Here is a 26,309-nt window from a genome sequence, read left to right on the forward strand (position 1 = left end):
ATCACCCCGCACATTCACGAACCGTGTAGACGCAGCTCTGGCCCCGCCAGGCTGCAGTGCATATGCATTCTGAATTGCATAGATGACTGGCTGATTCTAGCGGAATCAGAACAGTTAGCGGTTCGGCACCGAGGTGTCGTTCTCGCTCCTATGCAGATGTTGGGGTTGAGGCTCAATGCCAAGAAGAGTGTGCTTTCTCCAGTACAGAGAACCACTTTCCTTGGTGTGGTATGGGATTCAGTGACGATGCGGGCCACTCTGTCGCCCGTTCGTGTAGCTGCTATCCTAACAGCCACAAAAGAGCTGAGGCTAGGCCAGTCACGCACTGTAAAACAGTTAGAGAGACTGTTGGGTCTTGTGACAGCAGCGTTCAACGGGATAACTTTTGGCCTGCTGTACATGAGACCTTTACAGTGGTGGCTCAGGACCAGAGGGTTCTCCCCGAGGGGAAACCCACTTCGTATGATCAAGATCACGCGGCGGTGTCTCCGCAACTTGGTTATATGGAGGAAACACTGGTTCTTAACCCAGGGTCCGGTGTTGGGAGCTCTTTGCCATCGAGTTGTGATCTCGACAGATGCTTCCCTCACCGGCTGGGGAGCGGTATTGGAAGGCCGCTCAGCTCAGGGCTTGTGGAGGAGTCATCATCTCTCTTGGCACATGAATTGCCTAGAGATGATGGTCGTCTTCAATGCGTTGAGACATCTCCTCCCAGACCTGAGGGGCCATCATGTGTTGTTCTGGTGACTGTTAGGCCTCAGGGCAGCAGCGTCCAATGTGATACCCTTTGACCTGCTGTACGTGAGACCTTTACAGAGGTGGCTCAGGACCAGAGGGTTCTCCCTGAGGGGAAACCCACTCCTTACGATCAAGATCACGCGGCAGTATCCCCGCGCCTTGGTTATATGGAGGAAACTCTGGTTCTTGACCCACAGACAACACGTTGGTGGCCTCTTATTTTGGTCCCTCAAGAAATTACGCTGTCTGAGGGCAGTGTATATTCCGGGGGGGGGCCAGAATATTGGAGCAGACACCCTGTCGAGGCAGGGGCTGAGGCCAGGGGACTCCACCCCGAGGCGGTGGAGCAAATATGGGAGTTTTACGGCCAGGCAGAAGTGGATTTGTTCTCGTCTCAGCATACGACGCACTGTCCACTCTGGTTATCCCTCACTCAACCAGTCCCCTCGGGGCTGGATGCTATGGTGCAGACGTGGCCGAGGCTACGTCTGTACGCATTTCCCTCCGTTGCTCTGCTCCCAGGAGTTCTGGAGTGAATCCGCCAGGATGGAATAAGCCTATTTAGTAGCACCACCCTGGCCGAGCTGAATTTGGTTTGCGGACCTAATTTTTCTCCTCGACGGACCTCCCTTGGAGGTCCCGATCAGGAGAGACCTTCTGTCTCAGGCAGGGGATGCAATATTGCACCCCCGGCAGGGGATTTGGGAACTGTGGGTTTGGCCTCTGAGGGGGCCCAACTCATAGAGAGTGGTCTCTCAACCGAGGTTGTTTAGACCATTCTAAGCTCCAGAGCTCCCGCTACGAGGAAACTATATTCACTATTTCGAGAGTTTTTCACTTCTTGGTGTTACCAGCGTCAGTGGGATCCGGTTAACTGTTCAGTAAACACAGTATTCGAGTTTCTGCAAGAACGCTTTGTATCAGGTCTATGTCCTTCCACGCTTAAGGTATAATATGTGTGGCGGCCATTGCGGCTTTCCACGCCCTGGTGGGTAGTACATTTTTGGGTCGAGACCCCCTGATCACTCGTTTCCTTCGTGGCACTTTGAGGCTGAGGCATGCAACTTGCACTAAGGTGCTGGCTTGGGACCTTGCAATAGTTCTAGAAGGCCTATCTGGGGCTCCCTTCGAGCCCTTAGATTTGGTCTCAGAGAAGTTCCTTTCTTTTAAGACTATTTTCTGCTAGCTATTTCGTCCCTATAAGAGTCAGACCTTCAGGCCCTTTCGGTCCCCACCTGCCTTGAGTGCACCGGGATGGCCAAGGCAATCTTACCCGAAACATGGATATGTTCCAAAGGTGCCTACCATTATTCCGAGGCCTATTGTGCTGCAGGTTTCTGTCCTCCCCCATTTTTCGGACCAGGAAAAGCTGAACCTCTTGTGCCAGTGCGAGCACTGGACACTTATGTTCATCGGACTTCTCTTCGAGAAAATCCAACCTATTGAGCATATAGATAGTCGAGACTATTCTTCTTGCTTGTGAGTCTTCTGGCCAACCATTTGGTGGTCAGGGCTCATTCCACTAGGAGTATGGCTTCTAAGCGTATTATCTGGAGTTCTCTCCAAGACGTTTGTGATGCGGCGGGCTGGTCCTCACCGCTCACATTCATGAGGTTTTACAGCTTGGACCTGGATGCTGCCCCAGGATCCCAGGTGCTTGGTGCAGTGTGACAACAGGCTGACACTCAGGCATTTGAAAGTCTGGCGCTTTGGGTATTCTCGTTCCCATGGCGTCGATGGACGCATCGTTGAGTTCCCTTCGTAAGGGAACGTCTCAGGTTACTATTGTAACCATAGTTCCCTGAGAACAGGGAACGAGACGATGCGTCACCCTGCCATACTTCCTGCATCCCTGTGATCGGCTTGCTTCGGCAATTTTCGAAGCTAATGCCGGTTTGCACCGGATGTGCTTTATCATATCCTGGTCATGTCACCCGCCCGTGACTCTCATTCTTTCCATTGGACTAGTTGACATAGATGCTTCAGACGCAGTCACGCTGGGGGCGTTCCCATGGCGTCGATGGACGCATCGTCTCGTTCCCTGTTCTCAGGGAACTATGGTTACAATAGTAACCTGAGACGTTTTTTTTCCTTAAAATTTTCTTCAATTACTGCGTCCCTGAAGTCATCTTCCACCCTGTTAGTATGTACTTTTTTGCCTTCCAAATCCAACTGCAATTTCCTTGAGACCATTTTCAAGAAGTGAAATTTCTTTTCTTTTACCTGCTGGAATTCAACTGTATAAACTGAGGTATGCTTCAGCTCTCACTCCTAACTTTTTTTTTTAGTTTTTGAAATGTTATCCTCCTTGTCCCACCCTTAAAGTTCCACCCTGTTAGGCTATGTTATGGAGAATGTTTGTCCTATCAAAAAAATGTAAAAACAAATCTGACATAGTTATAAAAGTTCTGTTCATCTGTAGAAGGTTAGCTAGCTAAATGTTGATCACTCAAAGAGCTATGGCTAACTTAGCGCAGAATTTTCCACCCTGTTAGATCTATAAACCTAAGGGTGGAATGTTAAACATATTCGATTCATCAAAAATTGTTTTGCTTGTTTCAAGAAGAAGAAAAAATCTAAGATGGCATAAGGGACATATACTATCCAAGAAAAGCTCATTATTGTTTAACATTTACATTATTAACATGTTGTGATATACGTATATGTCCCTAACGGGGTGGAATATTTTTATGGACAGTGTCTGAACAATCTACCAATAATTATTATTATAGAGTCCCTGAGCTTGACCTATATGTCAAACATCAAACCTATATGTTAAACATGTCACTATTTTGATAGAATGCTAAAAACATGAAAATCATGCCCTTTTTTTCCCAACATTTATGAAGCCAAAATGTCACCGCTTACCAGGAATGACCCACATATTACTTTATCTTTTGTTTTAAAGACTAAAGGCACTATAATTACAACTCTGTGTAATTTATACTGAATGGGTTTTTGTTTATTTTTACACCGCAACAGGACATCCAAGGTTTCTTTAAGAAGAAACCATGTCAGAGACATGCAGATTTCATGCAGAGAACGTTCACACACACACACACACACACACACAGACACACACACACACACACACACACATTCAGTGTTTGTGTTGAGAATAAAGCATGTTAAATGACTAAATAATGCCTAGGTGATGTTTTTTATTTATTAGAACAAAACTGTGTGGTCCAATCCATGTATAATACAAAAATGATTTTCAGGCTCTTGTTCAGTGCCACATTTAATACCATCTATAATAGGTCACTGAGCATTGCAAAGATTTTTTTTAAATCGTGCTTAATATTTTCTAAACACGTATTTATTTCCATTGGAATTTTCTGATTTCCCATGGGCCCCCCCCTGACTGGATCTTGGTCCCCCCTGTGCCCCCCCATTTATAAAATCCTGTAATCGCCCCTGGTACACCCCCCCTTCCAGGATACGGCTAGCTATAAGAACAACTATCGTCCCATGGCAAAGCTGGCATATAAGAATCAGAAAGCTAGAAAAGCATTGTCGGAGGAACAGATTAAGAGGAAATGGCAGACTGACCGAGGGAGGAGTCAGACACGAGTAAACATCGGACCTGCGTTTTCAGAATGGCGAAAAACCCCGAAGAAAGCGCGGTCGGAAGAGTCTAGAAAAAGGTAACGAGAATCTGACAGCACGAGGAACCGGACAAGAGTCCCACTCGCTCAGTCTTTCACTGTTAAAATTGATTCCTGCGATTATCATGAGAACAGTTGTCAATATCTCACATAATTATCAGGACATAAATAAGCCTACATGTTGTAAATAGTGTAAATGAGCGCAATTTACAAACTATTATGATAAATTGCAATAATCATGTCTAACAACATCATAACGGACATTGTTACGAAATCAGGGCTCTCAAGTGTCACGCTTTGAGCGTGACAGACACTCATTTCGGGCTTTTGTCACGCTCTCCCGCCACACATTGTATTTCTCACGCTGAAAAACTATTTGTAATATATTTAATATGCCGCAGCGCCCAAAACTCTGGCCGCGCCGCTCTCACTGTGGAACCGGCAGGAATCAAGCGCGTCTCCTCTGATGTTGTTCGTCGAGCTACACAATAGCCAATCAGAAAATAACACTATTGTATCTGGGTAAGATTTAACGCAACAACCAATGACAAAAATGTATCTGTCCGCTGGATGTCACTCTTGCCTGTCTTCAAAACTTGAGAGCCCTGCGAAATAATGCGACGTACATGATACACTTTATTGGTGTCATCTGGCATGTAGGCTCAGGTAAGCCTAACGCGGTAGGCTACTTTATTATTATGAAGTGCAGAGGCCGTGAGTGCAGATCATAGACAGTAAAAGAAAGGTGCAGATACGCTCTGCGTGAGTGGTGTTTACGGCAGTAACGTTAAATACAAGTACTCTACAGCGACTCTAGGGATCGCTGTTTGACAAAAACAGAAATCCTGCATAGTGCCACTTTAATTAAGTCTTGTGTTGCATTTGGTTGTTCTTGATTAGTCTTGTTATCTTTGTTTGGCAAGATTCTCATAATTGCAACTTTTTGTATCTTACAAATGTGTCTATTTCACACACTGCAACTGAGACTTTACACTTGCGACTTTCTCATCATTTTAATTTTATATCTCACAAGTGCAATTTTGTCTCTTTTAGTTGCAACTTTATAGCTCACAATTGCAACTTTACTTACAGCTCATGGTAGTCTAAATAATCACCTTCATTTTTCAGTTTTGGTTTTTCCCTGTATGTCTGTCTATAACCCCTGTCACTGATTGCCTCCACCAGGTCCTCCATACATCGTGTCACCACCTGAGAACATCACTGTTAACATTTCCCAGAATGCCCAATTTACGTGCCAAGCAGAGGCGTATCCTGGCAACCTGACCTACACTTGGTTCTGGGAGGAAGACAACGTCTACTTCAAGAAGTAAAGTTATGATCGAGTTCACTTCTGTGCCAAGTCTCAGAGTCTTGAAATACAGAAACCTGCCACATTCATACGGTTTTAGATTAGAGCCACATATATTTTTAGACCCAGAATCCCTGAATCTCAAGCCCTCTACAGCTGCATTAAGGCAAATTCTAGCGCAGTGACGTGGAGGCGCACACAGCAGGTTTTTATGCCGGGATGGGAACATCTTGTGACACTGTGCTTGTGTCATCACATGCCTAAAAAACATGCTGATCATCTGAAGCCGAGCCAGGAGCTGTTCTGACTCCCCCAAGCGTGGCCGTATTGACCCTCTGTACGCAGGGCTGTAGTCTGTTCCTCTCTGTGGTAACAGGCCAGAATAGTGTGAGGGGTGTACGGATGTTCACGAAAACATTCAACATACTGCACCGCTCTGTGTAAAAACACTAGTCGACATTGATATTTGTAAAATTAACCTCAAAAAGAAACATTTTATTTGCTCAGAAGCATTTTTTCTGAGGCATACACATCTATAAAGAAAGAGTCTTCAGTGGGCCCGAAGCAATACTGCAGGGGGTCTGCCAAATATTATTTGATCTCATTAAATTTTTTGTGTGTGGAACAAAAGCTTGTTAAAGATAAAATGTAATGTAAAATCAACCAAAGCTAGTTAGGTTAAGAAGCTAAAATTCAGCTGAATGCCAGTTAGTTAGAATTGTATAATGTATGAAATGCTATGGAAGCTTGTCTCCGCCACTAAATAAATAATTGTGTCAATAATTGCGACTTTTTATCTCACAATTCTGACTTTTTTTCTCACAATTGCGAGTTTACATCTCGCAATTCTGACTTTATTTCTCAGAATTGCAAGATATAAAGTCAGAATTGCGTGAAATAAAGTTGCAATTGCTTGTTATAAAGTCAGAATTGCGAGATATAAAGTCAGAATTGCGTGATATAAAGTCGCAATTGCGTGTTATAAAGTCAGAATTGCGAGATATAAAGTCACAATTGCGTGATATAAAGTCGCAATTACGTGTTATAAAGTCAGAATTGCGTTTTATAAAGTCAGAATTGTGAGATATAAACTCGCATTTGCGAGTTATAAAGTCCAATTCTATGGGGGGGGGGAAATAAGACTGACTTTTTTCCTCTCAGAATAGTTTATATCTCACAATTCTGACTTTATAACACGCAATTGCTACTTTATATCACACAATTCTGACTTTATATCTCGCAGTTCTGACTTTATAACACGCAATTGCGACTTTATTTCACGCAATTCTGACTTTATATATCGCAATTCTGAGAAATAAAGTCAGAATTGTGAGATAAAAAGTCGCAATTACCTTTTTTATTTTCCATTCTGTGGCGGAAACAAGCTTCCATAAAATGCTGTTTCTGCCTTTGAGTAAAAAATAAAAAGGTTATCTTATATTTATATCTCAAAAATGTCTTTATATTTCTTAATTGTGACATATCTCACAAATGTGTCTGTCTCATAATTGTAAATTATTATCTCACAAATGTATCTAGTTCCCATAATTGCAACCACATTATGTAATTATTTCTTACAAATGTGTCTATTTCTCATAATTGTGATTTTATATCTCACAGTAGTGTCTTTCTCATAACTGTGACTTCATATCTCATAATTCCGGCTTTTTATCAAAATTTTGACTTTATCTAACAAATTGTATTTTTCACAAAAAGTAGGTATATGTTTTTTTCTTTTTTTTTTTCTTTTTCAGAATCATCTTCTGTATTATGTGCTCTAGTCAGAAACAGGCTTCCATAAAAATGAGACATCATATCAGCTTCAATTATTCTTTGTTTGAACGCTTTTAATAATATTTTTTCAAACAGATAATTTCTCTTCTCTTCCCTTTAGTGATCTGAAGCTCCGTGTGCGCATCTTTATTGATGGAACCCTCATTATCTACAGAGTGAAGCCAGAGGATGCTGGGAAATACACCTGCAGCCCTAGTAACAGCCTGGGCATATCCCCCTCTGCTTCAGCTTACCTGACCGTGCAATGTGAGTTTCACCTTCAACCTCTTAAACAGCCTGCAGCACCAGGCCTGCATTTGCAATCTCAGTCAATGTCTTGTGTGCCTTTGAGGTGTTTTATGTAAGTGGTGTCTGTCACGTAGAGGGACAGAGCTATTTACACCCTTTGAGATGCCGTGGTGGCTGCCAGGCATTTGAGATGTTCTAGTTGCTGCCTCTCTCTGGAGGGTTTGAGAGTTTGTTTCCATCTGCACCAGGACTCTTGAGGAAGTGGCGGATACACCCAGAGTCTGAGCTGCATCTTTGTGTCTGTCTGTCTGTCTGTCTCTATATCGTTCTCTCTCTTGATTGGAGAAGACAGATTGTAAGAGTCTTACTTCCTGTGGTCATCATGAAAATTTGGAATCATGACAGTTATAAATGACAGCCAAGAGTTCTCACTTCAGCAACTTCACTTCATTATTATAAAACAAATAGTTCCAACTCTGAAATCTGATTGGATGAGGCACGTTGTGACGGCACATCATGGTGCGTTCAAGCTATGTCAGAAGGTTGTATTTATGAGTTGAATGCACATGATAGCCACCACCAATTCAAACATACCACTCAGAAGTGCGGGATTTTCTTTGAGCCCCAATCTTTACGAGTTGGGGGCGTGTCAGTGAGAAAAATGTCATGGTACCACAATACTTTTAGGTATTTAACAGTGACATTGTCAGGCTTGTGTTATTTACAACAAAATAAGCTAATTAGATTTTCCTGCGTTAGTCCTGCTCATTTGCAGTCTTCGCTTCATCGAAATTATCTGCACACACACATTGGATTTGGCACAGGTTTTACACCGGATACTCTTCCTGACGCAACCCAGATATGAGAGTACTGGGACACACTCACACACTCCTAATGCCAATTTGGCTTGTCTAATACACCTGCATGTCTTTGGACTGTGTGGGGGAAACCAGAGCACCCGGATGAAACCAACACTGACATGAGGAGATCATGCAAACTCCACACAGAAATGACTCCTGGCTCAGCTGGGGCTTGAACCGGGGACCTACTTGCTGTGACGTACCCCCCTAAGAAAACAAGCTTATTGCCTGCACAAAATATGATAGCATTATAATAACAATATAATATATAACTATAAAATTTACATTGAGTTTTTAATTTAGTTAAAACATATAAAAGGAAAACATACCTGATGCATATTCTTTGTTTCTATAAAAATATCTAAAGTCAATACTGATTGTTACAAAGGGAAGAAAATGCAATGTGTAGAGAAAATGTGTATTGTCTTGAATGTGAACTTTCTGGGAGGAAAGGGTGTATAAATATGAAAGATTGCTTTTTCTCTCTCAATTTACCACACTGTATATCACCATGACCCACTATATCATCACAGCAGAAAAGAGGTCAGGGCAGGGGTGACAAGGGGGCCTTAATGAATTAACCGAAGGGGAAATATAGCACGACAGTTTGAAGAGAGAAGAGATTAGTGGTGGAAAAGCACATTATATTGTGTCATATGCAGAGCAGTGGCTGACTGTCTCATTAGCAGCCCGCTTCTCTGTGCCGCTGGGGTTGTGCTACATCAGTCAGCAACACCCCAGGGCTACCGCAGGTGAGAGAACTTCACAGGAAGGGGCTTTAAATAACACTTACATGTTCTGTTACGACACATCACTTACACTGTGAACACTGTGATTTTGCAGTGAAGATTCAAAATTTTATATCTATAACTTGTATGAATCATATTGTGATGGCTGTTTTTAACTGGATTTGTTGTAAAATTTAAAAAGTCATCTTGCAATCAACATTGGATTTATTAAAAAAAAATGTAGGACCACATTTAGCATTCAGTGAATATTCTTGGGCGAAATCCAGTAATTTCAATAAGAATCCACACTATCAAGTTGCTCACCTGGCTATGCCACGTTGACCAACAGAAAGGTGCTTGGTTTGAAAATGACTTCTGTGTGAGTGCTGCTTCATTCATCGCCACAGTATTGACAATAGACACAGTGGAACTTTTTTGTCTGTGAATAATTTGCAGACATTTTGCTTATGCGACTGGACCTTTATAGTATAGAGACAAGACCCACTTTTCACAATCCAGGGAAATCTCAGTGGATAAAAAGTTCAAGTCCTTCCCTGCAATTTTTTTTTCTCATTATGCAAGAAAATTGATTTGCAATTGCCATTTCATGTTGACTTAAAATTTTTCCTTTTTTTCACATGTTTTCTAATCTGCTGTAACTAACTAACATTTTCACTGTATCCTCTCCACAGACCCTGCCCGTGTTGTGAACATGCCACCTGTCATATACGCCCCAAGAAAGTTGCCGGGAATCATTAGGTGCCCAGTGGATGCCAACCCTCCAGTTATTTCAGTCCGATGGGAGAAAGATGGCTACCCTCTCAGAATCGAGAAGGTCTGTAATGGGTAGACTTCTGACGTCTGAAATGTCGAGACTCTCGAAGGGGTGACAACACTTCAGATCACTGATTGTCCTCCTCTGCTCCTCTCACAGTATCCTGGATGGAGCCAAATGGCAGATGGAAGCATTCGGGTGGCAGAGGTCACTGAAGACTCCCTTGGCACCTACACCTGTGTGCCTTACAATGTCCTAGGTACCATGGGACAGTCCCCTCCAGCCACTTTGGTGCTAAAGGTGAGTCAGTGCATCTTAATTAAAAGGGTCATAACGGGAGGAATCACCTTTTCCTTGAAGGTTTGTGTGTTGAACATGATCATGTGACCCCAGGACCCCCCTTACTTCAACGTGAGGCCCGGGGGGGAGTACCGTCAGGAGGCGGGGAGAGAGCTGGTCATCCCCTGCGCTGCTTCTGGAGACCCTGAGATTCCAACCATCGTATGGAGAAAGGTGCCATGACCCACCAGGACACTGAGTTACCTATAATATATATATCCCACTTGCCATGGATAGACAATCATAAACACTTTATTGTTTTGTCCTCTGTCAAGGTCGGGAAGCCCAGCAGAAGTAAACATAACATCTTATCAAGTGGTAGCTTGCAATTCATGTCTCTGAGCAAAGAGGATCACGGAGAGTGGGAATGTGTTGCCACCAACGTAGTAACAAGCATCACTGCCAGCACACGCCTTTTTGTAATAGGTAAATGACTATCTATCTATCTATCTATCTATCTATCTATCTATCTATCTATCTATCTATCTATCTATCTATCTATCTATCTATCTATCTATCTATCTATCTATCTATCTATCTATCTATCTATCTGTCTGTCTGTCTGTCTGTCTGTCTGTCTGTCTGTCTGTCTGTCTGTCTGTCTGTCTGTCTGTCTGTCTATCTATCTAAATAATTTCATAATACAATATTTTTATAAAATTATTTAATTACAGTTTTTTACTGCACGTTTTTGATTTTTTTTTTTAAGGACACTAAACACGTCACATATGTGATTTCTCATCATGTGCCAGACAGGAAGTGTAGGCTAGGACATTGCAATTCCCAGCCAAACTGCACAAGTGAGTCATTACAGTAGTGGGGCTGTGTAGCTCGTGGAGGCTCTAACTCAGCTGCGTCTGTGAGTTCGCCCACGGATGACAAGTGATGTGTCAGCAGGCACACAGCCCCACACACACTTTATTTGTTTGGTGATGGACTTGTGTCATGACAGTCTAAAGACTATGCTTAGTGAAGGAGCAATTAACAGATTCTCTGCAGCTGCTAGGTGCCGATAAGAGATGTGATGGAATTCCTGAATCTATTCTCCTCTTCAGAGTCTTCATCGTCTTCAGTGCCTCCGGCTCTGCTGCTATTATCAGACTGGGTCAGTCTGTGCTTGGAGTTTGTGTATTGTCTGGTCAGAAAACATAAGTGAGAGGAGGCTCAGGTCAGACAAACGGATCTCCTGTTTTTCAGTTCCGCATGAATCTCTCTAGCGGTATCTGACAAAGCTGAATTCAATCTTGGAAAGTAGTTTTGGGACATGCAGCCTGTTTTAGACCTTATGCTTATGCTGTTCTTTTGAACTTTCTATTCATCAAAGAATTGTGAAAAAATGTATCGGGGTTTCCTCAAATATATTAAAAGTAATTATAAAAAAAAAAATCTTGACCACCAAATCAGCATATTAGAAAGATTTCTGAAGGATCATGTGACACTGAAGACTTGGAGTAATGATGCTTAAAATTCAGCTTTAACATCACAGGAATAAATTACATTTCAAAATATATTAAAATGTAATTAAGAGTTTCTGCCTGAGTGGTACCATTAAATAAAGTAAGATAAAAGATAAAGAAGGTGCTTTCCTATGCAACCTGTTTCTGTGTGGTTGCTAAGCTTATTTGGTTGATTGTTTATTGGCCCAAGGCAAAATAGCCCAGCCCTAAGTACAATAATTTAGCAAGAAATAGCTCAGCTCAAAAACATGATTTGATGTGTCATTTATCTATAGCACAAACAGTGAGAGGGAAAATAAAGTTGAATACTTGTGTTAGTGGTTGTTTATTCAAATCCATAACATTGCAAGTATAATCATTATTAACAGTGGTGTAAAGTATTTGAATAAATATATTTAATTACTGTACTTAAGTATCTTTTTGGCTACTTTGTAGTTTTTCTGGCAACTTTTAATCTCTACCTAACTACATTTTTGAATAGGTAAATGTATTTTTTACTCCAATAGATTTGTGATGAGTAATGCAATTGCTCATTACATTCAGCATGGAAGTGATATTTCCATCTACTGGGAATTAATGATACTATGTTTTGTGTGTTTATCCATTATATTGAAGAGACCTTTTTAGAAGGACATTGGTTTACTTATGCCCTTTTGAGCACTTAAACTTAACTGAGACTGAGTGTTTGTAGAGTGTTAACTGAGTGTTTGTAGACGTTTAAAAAGCTGTTGTGTCGATTGCAATATGAAATATGTATATTTCAACACATCAACAGTTTTGAAAATAAACATGTAGTTTAGAAGAGGAGTGCATTCAAATTGTTTAATGCACGTTGCATTGCTAGCTGTAGATTATCCTGCTTATACCATGGTCATTTGCCAGCATTAAAGCTGTTATTGTGTTTGCTGTGCAATATTAGACCAGACGGGTAAAATTTAAATTTTTTTTCATCAGTTATAACTTGTTAGATCTAGCATTCTGTCCACTTTGAATCAGACACAGAGATAAAGTATACCGTAAGATTACATTTAATTTAATTAATGTCATATAACATTCATTTGAATTCATTAGAGAGAGAGAGAGAGAGAGAGAGAGAGAGAGAGAGAGAGAGAGAGAGAGAGAGAGAGAGAGAGAGAGATGAAAGATGTGTGTGCGAATTACCAGCGTCTGTTCAGCATCTCTTTCTATTTATAATGAAGCTGTGAATTTAGTAACTTCAAAACCAGCGATGTTAGCCCCGTTGCTGAGAAATATATTGTAGTGTTTCAGTACCAAAGCTATTTTATAAAAATAAATAGTTATGGGCATCATTGATAAGTCAACGCTGATTTCTGTGCTCCTGAATGTTTCTGTGTGTGCATGATCTCCGAGTGACGTATGCGTGTGTGTGCTTCCATGAAAACAGCACATTAATATAGAACTGTGATTATACTGACTTCGAAGTACCTGTGCATTAAACTGTTTTATTGTATACCTTCCAGCCAATCAGAGTCGAGTATTCAGAAAGACCACGGCATAAGAGTGAAATACTTAAGTACTGTTAAAATCAGATAGTCTTGCCCCTGGTTTCAAAGACAAGGCTTACGCCTAGTCCCAGACTAAAATGCATGTTTGCGCTGTTTTAACTGAAAGAAACTTGCATTAACATATCTCTAAATATGTCAGCGTCATTGTTTTGTCTCAAGATGCACACCAGTAATGTTTATAAAAGCTACTTAAATGTCCTAATTGAACTAAGCCCTAATCCTGGTTTAAGTTAAGCCCTGTCTGTGAAACCAGGCCTAAGACTTTTACTCGAGTTGTATTGGAATTAGTTACTTGCAACTTTTAATGGAATCATTTTCGCTGTAAAGTACTTTTTACTCAAGAATGGTTTTCAGGTACTCTTTACACCTATGAATATAACGGTTGAAATCACTGCTAATTAAAAATGACCCTATTTCAGGCACTAGTCCACATGCGCCAACTAATGTCCACGTGTCAGCATCCACAAGCTTCGCTAACGTTTCCTGGGAACCTGGATATGACGGAGGCTTTGAACAGACGTTCTCGGTCTGGTATGGCCCGGTGTAAGTCATGCAAGAAATAAATGCCCACTAAATATAGTTCCTTCCTCACTTTTTTCTACATATACTTGAGACAAAGTCTAGTCTATTTTTCCCATTGTGTTAAATCACTAATTATGAATTGCAAATGCAATGAGTCAGTGGGACAGTTAAAGCTCAATTCATTTACATTTCACTGTATTTCAAGAAATACTGTATGTGATATGCAATATATGTTCTTGTTTTTAAACTCAGATTTTTAAGGTAAAATGCATTATTAATGCAACCCTTTGTTATAATCCAATAGGAAGGTGAAGAATGATTTAGGGCCACATGATTGGCTGTCCATACCCGTGCCCGGCTCTCAGACGTGGTTGATGGTCCAGGGGTTGGAGTTAAAGACTGCCTATCAATTCAGTGTGCTGGCCCAGAACAAGCTGGGCACTGGCCCCTTCAGTGAGGTAGTCACTGTGACTACAGGAGGTGGGCGACACTTCATTACAAACTGTGTTGTGTAATGGACCTCTGAATGACCCTCCACATGAGATGCACTTACAACATCCTTTTATCTTTCCTAGGGTATCCCATAAGTACCCCTGAACCACTGGTGCTTCTAACTCCACCACGGTGCCTCACAGCCAACCGGACACAGCAGGGTGTATTGTTGACATGGCTTCCTCCGGCCAATCACTCTTCACCAATCGACCGTTACATCATTGAGTTTCGTCTGGGTGAAAGGTGGGAGGTTCTGGATGACTTGATTCCTGCCACTGAGACTGAGATCATAGCAAGAGACCTCATTCAGGTAACACTTATTGTGTTAATTTCACTACTAATATCCACGGAAATCCTTTTTTGCAAGATTTTTATGGTAATTAGAATAAAAAATAGGCAATCAAATAAATCAAACAGGCAATGAAAATAAAATCAAATACATTTATATTTATAGTATACAATAACATTTAAAAGTTTTTTTAGTTAATACTTTTATTCAGCAAGGATGCATTGTATTGCATTTAAAAAGTTACAAAATATATCTTTTTCTAATACATGCTGTTTTTTTAACTTTCTATTCATCAATCTTGAAAAAAATGCATCATGGTTTCTACAAAAATATTAAGCACAACTGTTTCCAACATTGATATTAAGAAATCAGCATATTAGAATGATTTCTAAAGGATAATGTGATAAAGGAATAATGGATGAAAATTTTGCTTTGCCATCACAGGAAAACATATTTATTTATTTTTTTAAATATAGTATCTGTGTGTGTTTGTGTGTGTATGTACAGTATACTCTTTCAGTAACTCATCAATAATAGATGTGGAGTTAAATGTAAGGTTATTTGCAATTTGAAACCCTACTTCTGTAACCCTACTTCTGTAATGTGAAAATTGTATTGAAAAAAATTATATCTAATTTCAAGTTAAAATTTGTGATTTCCATAAGTTTGTGTCAGAGCATGGCAGCTCTGTGATTATTGAGAGAACTGCAGTCAGGGAATGCATATCAGCTGAAAAGCTCAAAGGATGTCATTTTAATTCAGTCTGACATACAGTGGAGTCTGCTACAAATGTTCTTGTTACAAATCTGTTGGTAGATCTGACACTTCAACCTGTTGGCCTCACAGGATTTGTGACCCACTGACCTGTTTCTCTGTCTCCCAGGACTCTTGGTATGAATTCCGAGCGCTAGCTGTGATGGATGATCTTGTCAGTGAGAGCAGTAATGTGGTGGGAGTGTCAAGTACAGGTGAGAATAAGGGGTATAGCTAAAATGCTCCAATTCATTGCTTTAGCCACCTAGAGCTTCACTGCCCCCTGCTGCTCATTGTAGTTAGTGCCCTACTATATGCCTTTTTTCCCTTGTTTTTTTCTATGTAGATGTGATACAGAGTAATCATGCATCTATTTTTTTGGAGGGGGCAACAATGGTAGTCCTGGCTCATTTAAGATTTGAACAAAAACACTTTTTAACAAAGCTAAAGTTACTTACTGATTAGGCGAATACATTTTAATAGATCACCATGCATTTTCATTGAAATTAAAAAGCTGAAATGGAATTGCATTGTAGTCTATTGGACTGACTCAATTTAGATTTGATTTCTGCCACAGTGTTTTAGATCAACTCCAACTCAATTATTAATTAAAGATACTGATTTGTTTTTGGAAGCTGCATTCAAAATCCACTTAGGTTAAAAAATGTGAACATTGCCACATGCCCTCTCGATCTAAATATAGGCAATCGGATAGGCTGCAGTTATGTTAACACTATGCTATAGTTTGCTTTGTAATGCATACTTACTGAATCACAGTCAGCAAGCATGTTAACCTGCTTTGTGAATACACGCTTGCTGCATTCTTCCATCCTAAATTTCATGTTCCGGAGTCTTTCTCCTCTCTCAGACCCCTTCCCTCCCACAGAGATCTCTGATGAGGGGCTGGCTAGGCCAGTGGTGGCCGGAATCGTGGCCACCATTTGTTTCTTGGCGGCTGCCATCCTCTTCAGCACTCTCGCTGCGTGTTTCGTCAACAAACAGCATCGTCGCAAGCTCAAACGCAAGCGAGGTGAATCCTTCAAAACTCCAAGACACTGTCTCTCTGTTGCATTCCTGGTTTAAAGCTGAAATGTATAATTTCTGCAAAATTGTTGTTGCGTATAACAAATTTATTGGATTTGGGATTTCTTTAGTGCAATTTTTACATTTTACCAGCTTCAGCATTGCAATGGTTTAGATAAAGATATGAAGCATATTGTCATGCTGATGTGGCATTGTTTGATTTGTCCTTAGACCCTCCACTATCGATTACACACACAAGGAAAAGCATTGAATCTCCGTAAGTATCAGTGCATGGTATCCATTATACTTGGCACTTCTGCAAATCTGTTGACTACCAGGCACATGGCTTGAGAGAGAGAAAGAGAGAGAGAGAGCATGTACGGTTTGGGAAATCAAACAGCTGACCCTAGCAGCTGCTGTGTTAACGTGAGGGATGCATGGAGGAGGATTTGAGTGGTCACTAAAGTGGCTGCTATAAATGCATCTGTGCTTACCCCTGCTTTTCAGCAGTGAGATGCATTGATTTACCATTTCAAACAATCTTCTCAAGCTTTTTCTTTTTTTGCCGTCCAGTCAGGTTGTGATAGAACCTTTCAATAGTGCAAGAACAAATTTATGAACATGATGCTTACCCCCCAGCTTCTCTGAATCGATCAGTGCAGGCATGGCAGCATGTCACTCTACATTTAACCAGAGATAAAGGAAGGGGAACATTAAGGGTAGCACCTCCAACCCAGTTGAAACTGGGATTCACGCTCTTATCTGATTCCATTGTGGTCTTAATAGAGCTGCAGTCTCATGCTCCCATCCCACCCATTTCCACATAGCAGTGTGGAACCATAGTCTGGTTGACGGCCGACTCTGCCCCGTCTCTATTGTGTTTTTGTCACCGCAGGCCTCCTCTTACCCCCTTGCCTGGCATTGAGCCCTACTGGGAAGAGCCAGACAGGAGCAGCTACAGGCCCCCATCTACCAGCCCTCAGTGAGTGCTTGCACCTGTATCTCTCTCTGCAGCAGGCGCTAACATGCGCCTGTCTGCCTTAGCTGCATGTTTTCAGTTAGTGGTGCAGAGCTAAAATGCTTCTGTGGGGGAATAGACAACTTCAGCCCACAGCTGCTCCTAATTTTGACACTTATTTGACCATTTAAAGTCAGGAAGATGGATTATTATTGAAGATTTGGGTGAAGATATAGTTTAGCTGATATTTTATTGGCCCCCCTGGTGCCTGTATAAATGTATGTGTTTCTGTGTCCTGTCCCCATTCTGTTGTTCTCCATTATGTCTCATCCTGACATCGTCTTTCAGTTTTATTAGACAAGATGGCCTATAAATAAAGGTCAATGTTTCATGTAATTACTATTACGAAAACAGCTGCATGGATAAAGGCTAATTTCTCTTTTTTTAATTTACAAAAGAAGTAAAAAGCATACAATAGAAAGTGTAATATCATGCCATCTCCTTTTGATTATATTCCACATGTCTAAATATGGAGTGGTTCTTGTTTTGATAGTGCTGATTTTAAGTTCTGGTATTCCACAGGGTTCGGTCCTAAGCCCCATGTCTTTTTTGATTGATAGGCTGTCCTCAGGGAAGATCAGTCCTGAGAGCATTGCATCCTCCCGGCCCCCATCTCTGGCCAGCGTGGGTGGCCACAGTCTATACGTTAAGCAGTTGCCAAGTCCCAGGAAAGAGAAAGAGCTTTCCCTCTATAAGAAAACCAAGAGAGCAATAACCAGTAAGAAGTACAGCGTGTCCAAGCACGAGTCTGAGGTTACCACGCCCATCGAGCTGATCAGCCGCGGACCTGATGGAAGATTCATCATGGACCCCAGTGGCATCGACACGTCCCTCAAGCCCAGACGCATTGAGGGTTTTCCCTTTGTGGAGGAATCAGACTTGTATCCTGAGTTCCGCCAATCAGATGAGGAGAACGATGACCCAGGGCCCCTACCCCCAGTCATGGCCACCCTCAGGCCCCAGATATCCCCTGTGTCCTCCAGCCAGGAATCCTACATGCAGCCCCCAGCCTACAGCCCCCGGTTCCAGAGACCCATGGAAGGTATGAGCATCTCGGAGGGTAGTCGGCTACAGGCCACAGGGCAGAGCCGGGTCTCCCATTTTCACAGGGTCTTCCCTCCAGGCCCCTTCTATGGCTATCTAGGTAGTGGTGCTGAGGTGGAGCTTCACCCTCCGTTTTACATGCCTGATGTTAGTCCACGTAGCTCTGCCATGTCCTCCTCACCTTCATACCCCCCCGAGGGGCCGTTTCGCCATCCCACCATCCCAGAGGAGAGGGAGGAGCTGAGGATCCATCAGTACGGTGCCTCCGGCCACGCCCTCCCACTGGTGCATAGCCCTCCCTCCTCTCGCTCAACCGAGATCTGGCAGCCTCCTGACTTCCCCTTTCTGGGTCAGGAGGGTCCCCGTCTCACTCTTCCACCACGTCATTCCTCATATCTCCACCGGGACCTCCCCGAGCCCCCGCCATACCCCTCCCATAGTCGCACTCTTAGCACCACCTCTCAGCTCCCTTCAAGCTCTGCTTTCCTCCAGCTGGAGGCCCCTAGAGCCCAACTGAGCAGATCTCCCGGCAGGTTCCCGCCTCAGGGCCCTTCAGCCAAGCATATAACTATGCAACAGGCCCAGACTCTGGGGCAGTTGAGACACACTGCCCACGGTATGGGCGTACCAGTGTTGCCTTACTTAGGCGCCACGGCTCGCATGGGGAGCCCAAGCACACTGCACAGTGAGAGCTCGGACGGCTGGAGGTCCGAGGCCCAGCCTTGGCTGAGCCCCAGGGCAGCACGAAGGATGGATCTCGGCCTGCAGCAGGTGGTCCTGCAGCCGTCACGACTCTCCCCACTGACCCAGACCCCTCCAAGCTCACATGCCGGCTCTCCAGACATTCTCGTCCGCCCTCCTCCCCGTCCCAGCATCCTGCGGTCTTCCCGCTCTCAAGAGATGCCCGAGAGTGCCCGTCACCCTGCCAGTGTCTCCTTTTCCCGAAGGTCTCTCTCCTCTTCCCCTGCCACTTCACCTACCCAAAGCCAGAGTGGCCAGCGGCCCAGCCTCAGCTATCGTGCCCACATGGCCTTTGCCACAGCCGCGGCCAGCTACCCCTCCCAGTCCCCTTCACCCCCCACGGAGAGCAGTGATGCTTTCGGCCAGATGCCATCTCAGAGAAGGACAGATGAGGAGATGCTCCCCTCAGAACCCTCTCCAGGGTAGGTGAACCGTACCATTGGAGGCTCCGAAATGACAAAGGAGTTTGTTATTCATCATCTGTGCCGCAAAAGCAAAGCTACCATGCTTTTGCGTTTTTTGATAAAAATATTTTTACATATACATCTTACTATAAACTATTTACATATGCACAAATGTCCATGTCCTCCAGTATAACTCCTTATTGGGTTCACAGGATAAATTTCCATTCATTTTTTATTTTCTTCAAATCCTATTCTCCTTTAACCTTTAACAGTGTAATCTTGATATTAGAAATGATTGTAGTGTTTAACATTTCTCATGGTTAAGGATTTTCTAGTGCATCCATGATGATCCCATGGCTCTTCCTTCTTTGTCCTCTTTTGTGGGCTGATCACATCACTCACCCTCTCCAACTCATTTCCTTCCATTTCTCTCACTTCCTCTAACTCAGGGCTTTGACCATCACGGTGGCCTTCTTAGGCGGCCTTTGTTGCCAGGGATGAGTGTGCTCTCATCTCTTGCAACGCTCATCCTCATAATAGAGTAGAGACGGCGCTTTTCTCTGGAGACACTGGTAGTCTTACCCTCTCTGTTTTTGATTGATCTCAGCTATCTGGGCAGCATTGTTGTGACCAGGTCCTCTACACCACAATAGGTAAGGGTCGAATCCATGTCTGAAAGGGGAGGGGTTTGCAGGCGGGGATCTTAAATCATTCTCATTTAAAGGGGAATGACTTTTTTTTTGAAGATTTTTTTCATTACATGATAACAATTATACACTATCTTTTTTTGTAAATATCCTGATTTTTTTTATTGCTGGTATATAAACAATGCCATATTTTTTAGCCTTTTTTCAGCACTGCTTTTCAAAGCATCTCTGTGATCATTAAAAATAAAGATTCCAGGAAATGTTGCATTTGCGCCCTTTGAGAGGCCCGCTTGGATATTCCCCTTTAAAAATTTGTTTCCATGTACAAAAATATCATGCATGCCTTTTCTAAATACTCTTTCTCGATGCCGAATCAGTAACAGCAGTTCTCAAACTAAAATTTCTTATCACATTTTGTCGTCCTAGTGGTTTGGTTCCTTTCTTTTATGTGACTGTTCTTTACTGGCCATTCTCCCCTCCCTGCCATCTCTTCTCCTGTCAGCATGGTGAAGCCACTGTACAGTGTATTCATGGTAACCAGAGTGTGTTTGATGTGGCGAACTTTTAGTGCTCAGTCATGTCTACCTCCCCCTCTATTAATCACTTTCACTTTCTCTTTCCACAGCCTCAGCAGCAGGGGAGACTGTCTGTAAACGCTTTGTGTTTCTGTGCCTTGTGAACCCATGAGTTGTTGCCTGACTCTTCAGTATGGACGTTTGAATGTCATGATCTCTGCCATGATAGAGGAATGGCATTTGCGATAAAAGACAACACTTTACAGGAAATGTAACCCCTGTGGTCAGTTTAATAGGAAACCAGTGAGCTTACTGGGAAACAGGAGCTTTTGGCTAATTGTAATTTGATTGGACAGTGCTGGCAGAATGGCAGCAGTGTACAACATGAGGTAAAAGGTTTATTCATGTTAATTTAGGTGTATTGTAAATGAGTGGGGGAGGGGAACTGCTAAATTGAACTCACCAGACTAACTGAACTAATACAATGTGCTTTTAATTTGCAGATACCCAACTAATGAAGAAGTGTTTTGTTTTTCAAAAAATAAATGTGATTTGATATTTAATATTTATGCTGATGACCAATGAAAAGTGTAAAAAAAAAAGTCCAATGATAAACAGTATTTTCAAAATAATATCTAACAAGGCTTTTCTTGCAATTCGCCAAAAGTTGATCAATTGCTAAATTGCACAATACATGATGTTGATGAATGGTACTTTTGTCATGAAGGCTTTAACAGCGCATTTGGCATTGGGCAGCCAAAGGCTAAATCTCAGTTTGATCAGGCGTAGTTCGTCAAAGCATAGTGCACCCTGGTGGCGGTGTGAAGTAATGCATAACTGTGTCTGTCTCTCACAGGGAGCATCTAGGTGCATTGAGAGTCCCTGCAGGGTCTGAGAGCTTTGAAGCACTGATATATTATTGTATTAATAAAGCCAAGAAATCATCAGCCAACAAGAACAACAACTCCAGATTCAAGAAAAGGACAGGTCAGTTTCACCCGTACATTACATAATGGGAGAAATGGACATGTTATCAGCCCTGACACCTTAACATCGTGGCAGCGAGGTTTGCATGCACAGACAACTCTCACATTTTCTTCTGAAAATGTAGAAAATATTTTCTGTTGCTGTGTCTCATCTTCTCTGCTTTCTTCAGATGTGTCCACCTCTCAGACCCAGCAGCCGCATGCATCTCAGGCCTCTGTGCAAAGAGAACATCTCAGCTCTCCCTCAAAGAAAAAGTGGAAAAGTACACTTAGAAAGACCCCCTGTCTCCATCTGTCCTCTCTTCTGCGCTGGCTTCACCCCAGAGAAGACAGAAAATCCCTGCTGGCCAGTATGGACCCTGCCCCTTCAAACTATGGTTCTCTGCTCTGAGAGCCTCCCCAAAAAACTCGCTAAAACTTATCCTGTGGGGCGGATCATCTTCTTGTCCATTAGCAAAAACGTATAATGGACAAGCTCTCAGTACTGTTTTGTAATCAGTCTAAACTAGATACAATTTATTATGTTCTTCGGTTGGCACAATATACTACACATATCTGTATTTTCTGTAAATTTACACTAAGGAAACACATACAGGGGTGCTCTTTTAGAAGAAACAGAAAACTGGGACAGGACAAAAGCTTTTCTTTTGATAATAATAAAAAAAAAAATAGCATTCCATTACATGCTAGGAAAAATCTTGCCGGCCATAACGTCGTCAGAACTGTGTATATTGTGAAGGATAGTTAAATGCTCTGTACAAATATGTCTCTCAAGACGTGATAGTTACTACAGGGTTTCTTCTCTTCCTTCTACAAAATATACATCAAAAGAGAGAAAAATAAATAATCTGGAACATATTTCAGCACTTCTACCATATTTTGTGCAAGCTATCATATTTAATTTTGGTTGACATATGTTGTCTGTTTGTGGCAAAGCTTGACAGAATTGATGGATTAATTTAAACCCAGAAATTACATTTTTTTTAAATTGGTTTATAACATATTAAACATAAAATATAAAGCACAGAATATCATTGAAATTGTAAGCTTGAAAAGAACGGCTGTAGTAGTAGACTTGTCCTGTGACAATATTTAAACAGATATTCACACTTTTTTATTCCATGCAAAGGCAGGTGAAACTGAAAACATGCTTCGTATTTATTTTTTGTATAATTTACATTATTTTTGACAAAAAAAAATAAAAATTGGACAGCTTTAAGGCACTTTTTAATCTCTGGTTGGAGGTAGATTAATATAGCCCCCTGCTAAAAAAATGATTCAGGTACACGTTCAATTTTAGAAATATGCTTTTTGACATGTTCAGATGACATAAGTGGAAATGTAATATTTAAACTGAAGTACAATTACTTGGTCCTTGTCTTGCACAAATGTAGTTAGAAGTGGTGAAATGCATTATTAATCTTTCCGTAACTTCCTTGAAGTAAATAATTTGTTATATGTTGCTTTGGACAAGTACAAAAAAAGGAAGTACAGTAGATATTGTGCAGATTAATGAAGACATCAATATAAAATAGAAAAGTGAAATAGTCCTTACTCGGATCAGTGAAAAAAAAAGATGTTCTTGGGTTACCTTCTACCTACAAAAGTGAACATCCAAAAGTAGCTTGACTCTTTTTGAAAACAATTTCAGTAATTGTATTGTAATCTTTAATATTTGTCATCCATCACGACTCATCTGATGGCATAGCAAAGTTTGTGTTATTTGAATTAATGATGAGTTTAGAAGGATGTTTATTGTCTCTAGAGTTCACTAACAGCTGCTGATTTGCTACCTACAGTACAGTGAAAGCTAATTGAGCATATGCTAGTTTAGTTTAACCGATGGTGAATGTATGATTTGCTCTTAGAAGATCAGATTTATCTGAATATTTTCAATGTGATGTTTTCTCTCTTTTAGCTCGTTTACGCGCCAATGCGATTACTCCAAAATGAATCTTCTTCTGTGAATGGAATTTAATAATGAGGAAATTTAATGAAATCTCATGCAGTACTTGAATAAGGCTGAATATACAAGCAGGAAACGCTGGGATGAATTTCTTTGTGTAGAGATTCGTAGTAGCCTTTTTGAGTTTAGAAGATTTGACTTAAGTGCCCAAAGGGTTTACTTTGTCTTTTATTTCTCTTTCTTTTAACACAGCTATTTTACTCGACATGAAAACGAATGCTCAAACATCTCACTGCAGTGATGTATATTTGAGCTATTCATTATTAGGTCAGTATATTCTGTTGCTTATTTCTATGTCTTCATACTACACTGTAAAAAATTATATGATCAATAAGTTATGACAACACGTGGCGCAAAGTTCAGGGTGATTGGGACACTTTTTGCCATTGAGATGACTTGGAAAAATTGTCCCAATCAACCTGAATTCACCCTGTTTTTACATTGCTTTAACTCCTCAAAATAAGTTAAGCAATTTTCAAATTTTTTATAAGTTATACAAGATTCAACTCACTTTTGTATGTAATTTAAGTTGAAATGACTTAAACATCTAAGTTGATTGTACTTAAAAAATTAAGGCAGCAACTTTTTTCTTTTTCTTTTTTTACAGTGTAGCTTTTCCATGAGGTGCAATTTAATGCTGCTTTAATCGTGTAGTCTCTGAGAGGAGAGGGCAGTGTTCAAATTTTTGTTAGATAGCTATTCTTGAATACCTGCCTTTAGCTGTCGGGAGAAAAGAGTTAAAGTTAGACTAAACTGTTTTTTCGCTATGTGTTTTGTCAAGTTCCGTCAAGAACTCATTGCTAATAAGTCCTACAACAACCACATAATGTTTACATGATCTAGAAATATAACGTGCAAGGATGTAGGCACATTGTACACATTATGACTTGGTGCTATGTCTTTTTGAACTCGTGGTGCTGTGGTTCAGAGGTTAACACACAAACTCACGCACAGTCCTCTGTCTTTAACTAAACTAGCTCCGTCGTGATTTCCGTTGTCGAGTTCTTCTGGTGAGTAGGGCCGCAAGCAATAAAACCTCTCTCACAGGGCAGGTCCTGTGCGCTCACTATCTTGCAGTATGGAAACTTCAAGGTGTTCAATAAAGATCGGCTTTGACATTCAGTATGTGCTTACGTTATCGCGTGAACGTTCGCTGTCACCATGAATAAAAACCTGCGTATTTAGAAGGGTTTATGAAGACGGACTTGCCAGTCTTGTGGAGGCAGCATATCAAATGTATAATCCATGAAATGTACCTACGGTATGATAGTATTTTTTTCATTTAGCATGGAAATACCTGGTAACTCAAGGAGGTGGAGGTCAGATGCGTCAACAGATGTTTTATAGTGTTTTTCATGGACACGGTGGAGCGATGCATCCTCGAATAAAGCTGCCACGCTGATTTAAGATGCAGGTGCAGTGTCGCTGTATATCTGTGGATGGTGATTGACGGCATTTTATTCAGCTCCTCTGTGGTCTTTGTAGGGAGAACCCGACTGAAACATTTCTCTTGTTGAATATATATGATATCCTACTGTACATGTAGACACGCCCCCTTTTTGCTTCTGTAAGAGGGCTCATTTGCAGGAAGTGTATCAACTCTTTGATTGCCTGTATTCAGTTTTGTGCTTACTTCTTATGGTGCTTCGTGAAACTCACTTTATTTCCCTTTTTTTGTTTATGATTGAACAGAACTAACCTTACATAATCAAGATATTTCACTCGTTCGGAAACTGTCTGTCTCGTTTCAGATAATGTAGACTACATCTTTTTGTTCTTGATTCTTTTGCTGTTAATATTAACCAGCACTGAAAACTTAGAATGTAATACTGCATTATGCACTAATTTATGACTGTTTTAACATTAAACCTCATACTTAGAGCTTACTTATTGGATGCATATTTCAAATTGCATTTTTTGTGCTTTTTAACTGCTTTTGAATTTGTGTTGTAGGCTACAATGTTTAAAGATTATATTATCTGAAGGTGTTCTGGGCAAACATGTTTTTCATCCCGATTACCCTACATGCAAATGTATAAGAGACTGTTGTTATGTTAAGAAAAAAATGATAAATTGACAGATTTATTTGATTGACTGACTGAATGACTGGGTCAGAGGCTTCTTGTTAAGTAATCTCATTTATTTCAGGTATTATTCTTAAAACAGTATGGTGCTGTACCAAAGCCTTATGTACAATATTATTATGATGTATTGTTTGATTCTTCTGCCACTGCTAAGGAATTCTCCAACAAATTGCTACAACTCTGATTATAAAACAAGATGCAGTGTGCCTCTTTCTTCTCGTCTTTGATTAGTAGGCCTAGGCCTACTTCATAGTATTTTTCATGGGCATTTGGTGTCTCCACATACTCAGATGTTAAGATATGGTGCCTGGTGTGTCTTCATGCTGCTAGGAGTAAATGTTAAAGATGTTTCGTATCTGTACTACCAACTTCTGAAATATGACATTGACCTCCACAATAACTCAGCTGGACACTTTTATTCAGCATCTTGATATTAAAAGGGAACAACCCTGCAGTAAGCAAT

The 26,309-nt window shown here is 41.3% G+C and overlaps 1 protein-coding gene across 9 annotated transcripts in view; it reads left to right on the forward strand.

The window, feature by feature from the left end:
- igsf9ba (immunoglobulin superfamily, member 9Ba) overlaps nt 1–26,052 on the forward strand; it is a 70,229-nt gene extending 44,177 nt beyond the window's left edge. Inside the window, exons 6-22 of one of the 9 annotated variants that reach the window (XR_013195971.1) lie at nt 5,532–5,673; nt 7,550–7,695; nt 9,958–10,100; nt 10,200–10,340; nt 10,434–10,553; nt 10,655–10,805; nt 13,782–13,905; nt 14,189–14,364; nt 14,460–14,686; nt 15,549–15,633; nt 16,287–16,448; nt 16,673–16,718; nt 17,337–17,423; nt 18,020–19,666; nt 20,256–20,301; nt 21,667–21,876; nt 21,967–22,465. Coding sequence is in view for 5 of the 9 variants with exons in the window: in XM_077208670.1 (XP_077064785.1) it covers nt 5,532–5,673; nt 7,550–7,695; nt 9,958–10,100; nt 10,200–10,340; nt 10,434–10,553; nt 10,655–10,805; nt 13,782–13,905; nt 14,189–14,364; nt 14,460–14,686; nt 15,549–15,633; nt 16,287–16,448; nt 16,673–16,718; nt 17,337–17,423; nt 18,020–19,666; nt 21,667–21,797; nt 21,967–22,187 (3,749 nt within the window). In the remaining 4 variants the exon portion in view is untranslated. Of the gene's footprint in view, nt 1–5,531; nt 5,674–7,549; nt 7,696–9,957; nt 10,101–10,199; nt 10,341–10,433; nt 10,554–10,654; nt 10,806–13,781; nt 13,906–14,188; nt 14,365–14,459; nt 14,687–15,548; nt 15,634–16,286; nt 16,449–16,672; nt 16,719–17,336; nt 17,424–18,019; nt 19,667–20,255; nt 20,302–20,920; nt 21,087–21,666; nt 21,877–21,966 lie in introns of those variants that run through there. The other 8 variants (XR_013195972.1, XR_013195973.1, XR_013195974.1 and 5 more) reach the window with 8 other exon arrangements.
- The last annotated feature ends 257 nt before the right edge of the window (nt 26,053–26,309 follow it).

This window comes from Siphateles boraxobius, unplaced genomic scaffold, assembly GCF_051911475.1.
Source record: "Siphateles boraxobius isolate OS27281-9 unplaced genomic scaffold, OSU_SipBor_1 6, whole genome shotgun sequence".
Lineage (NCBI taxonomy): Eukaryota > Metazoa > Chordata > Actinopteri > Cypriniformes > Leuciscidae > Siphateles > Siphateles boraxobius.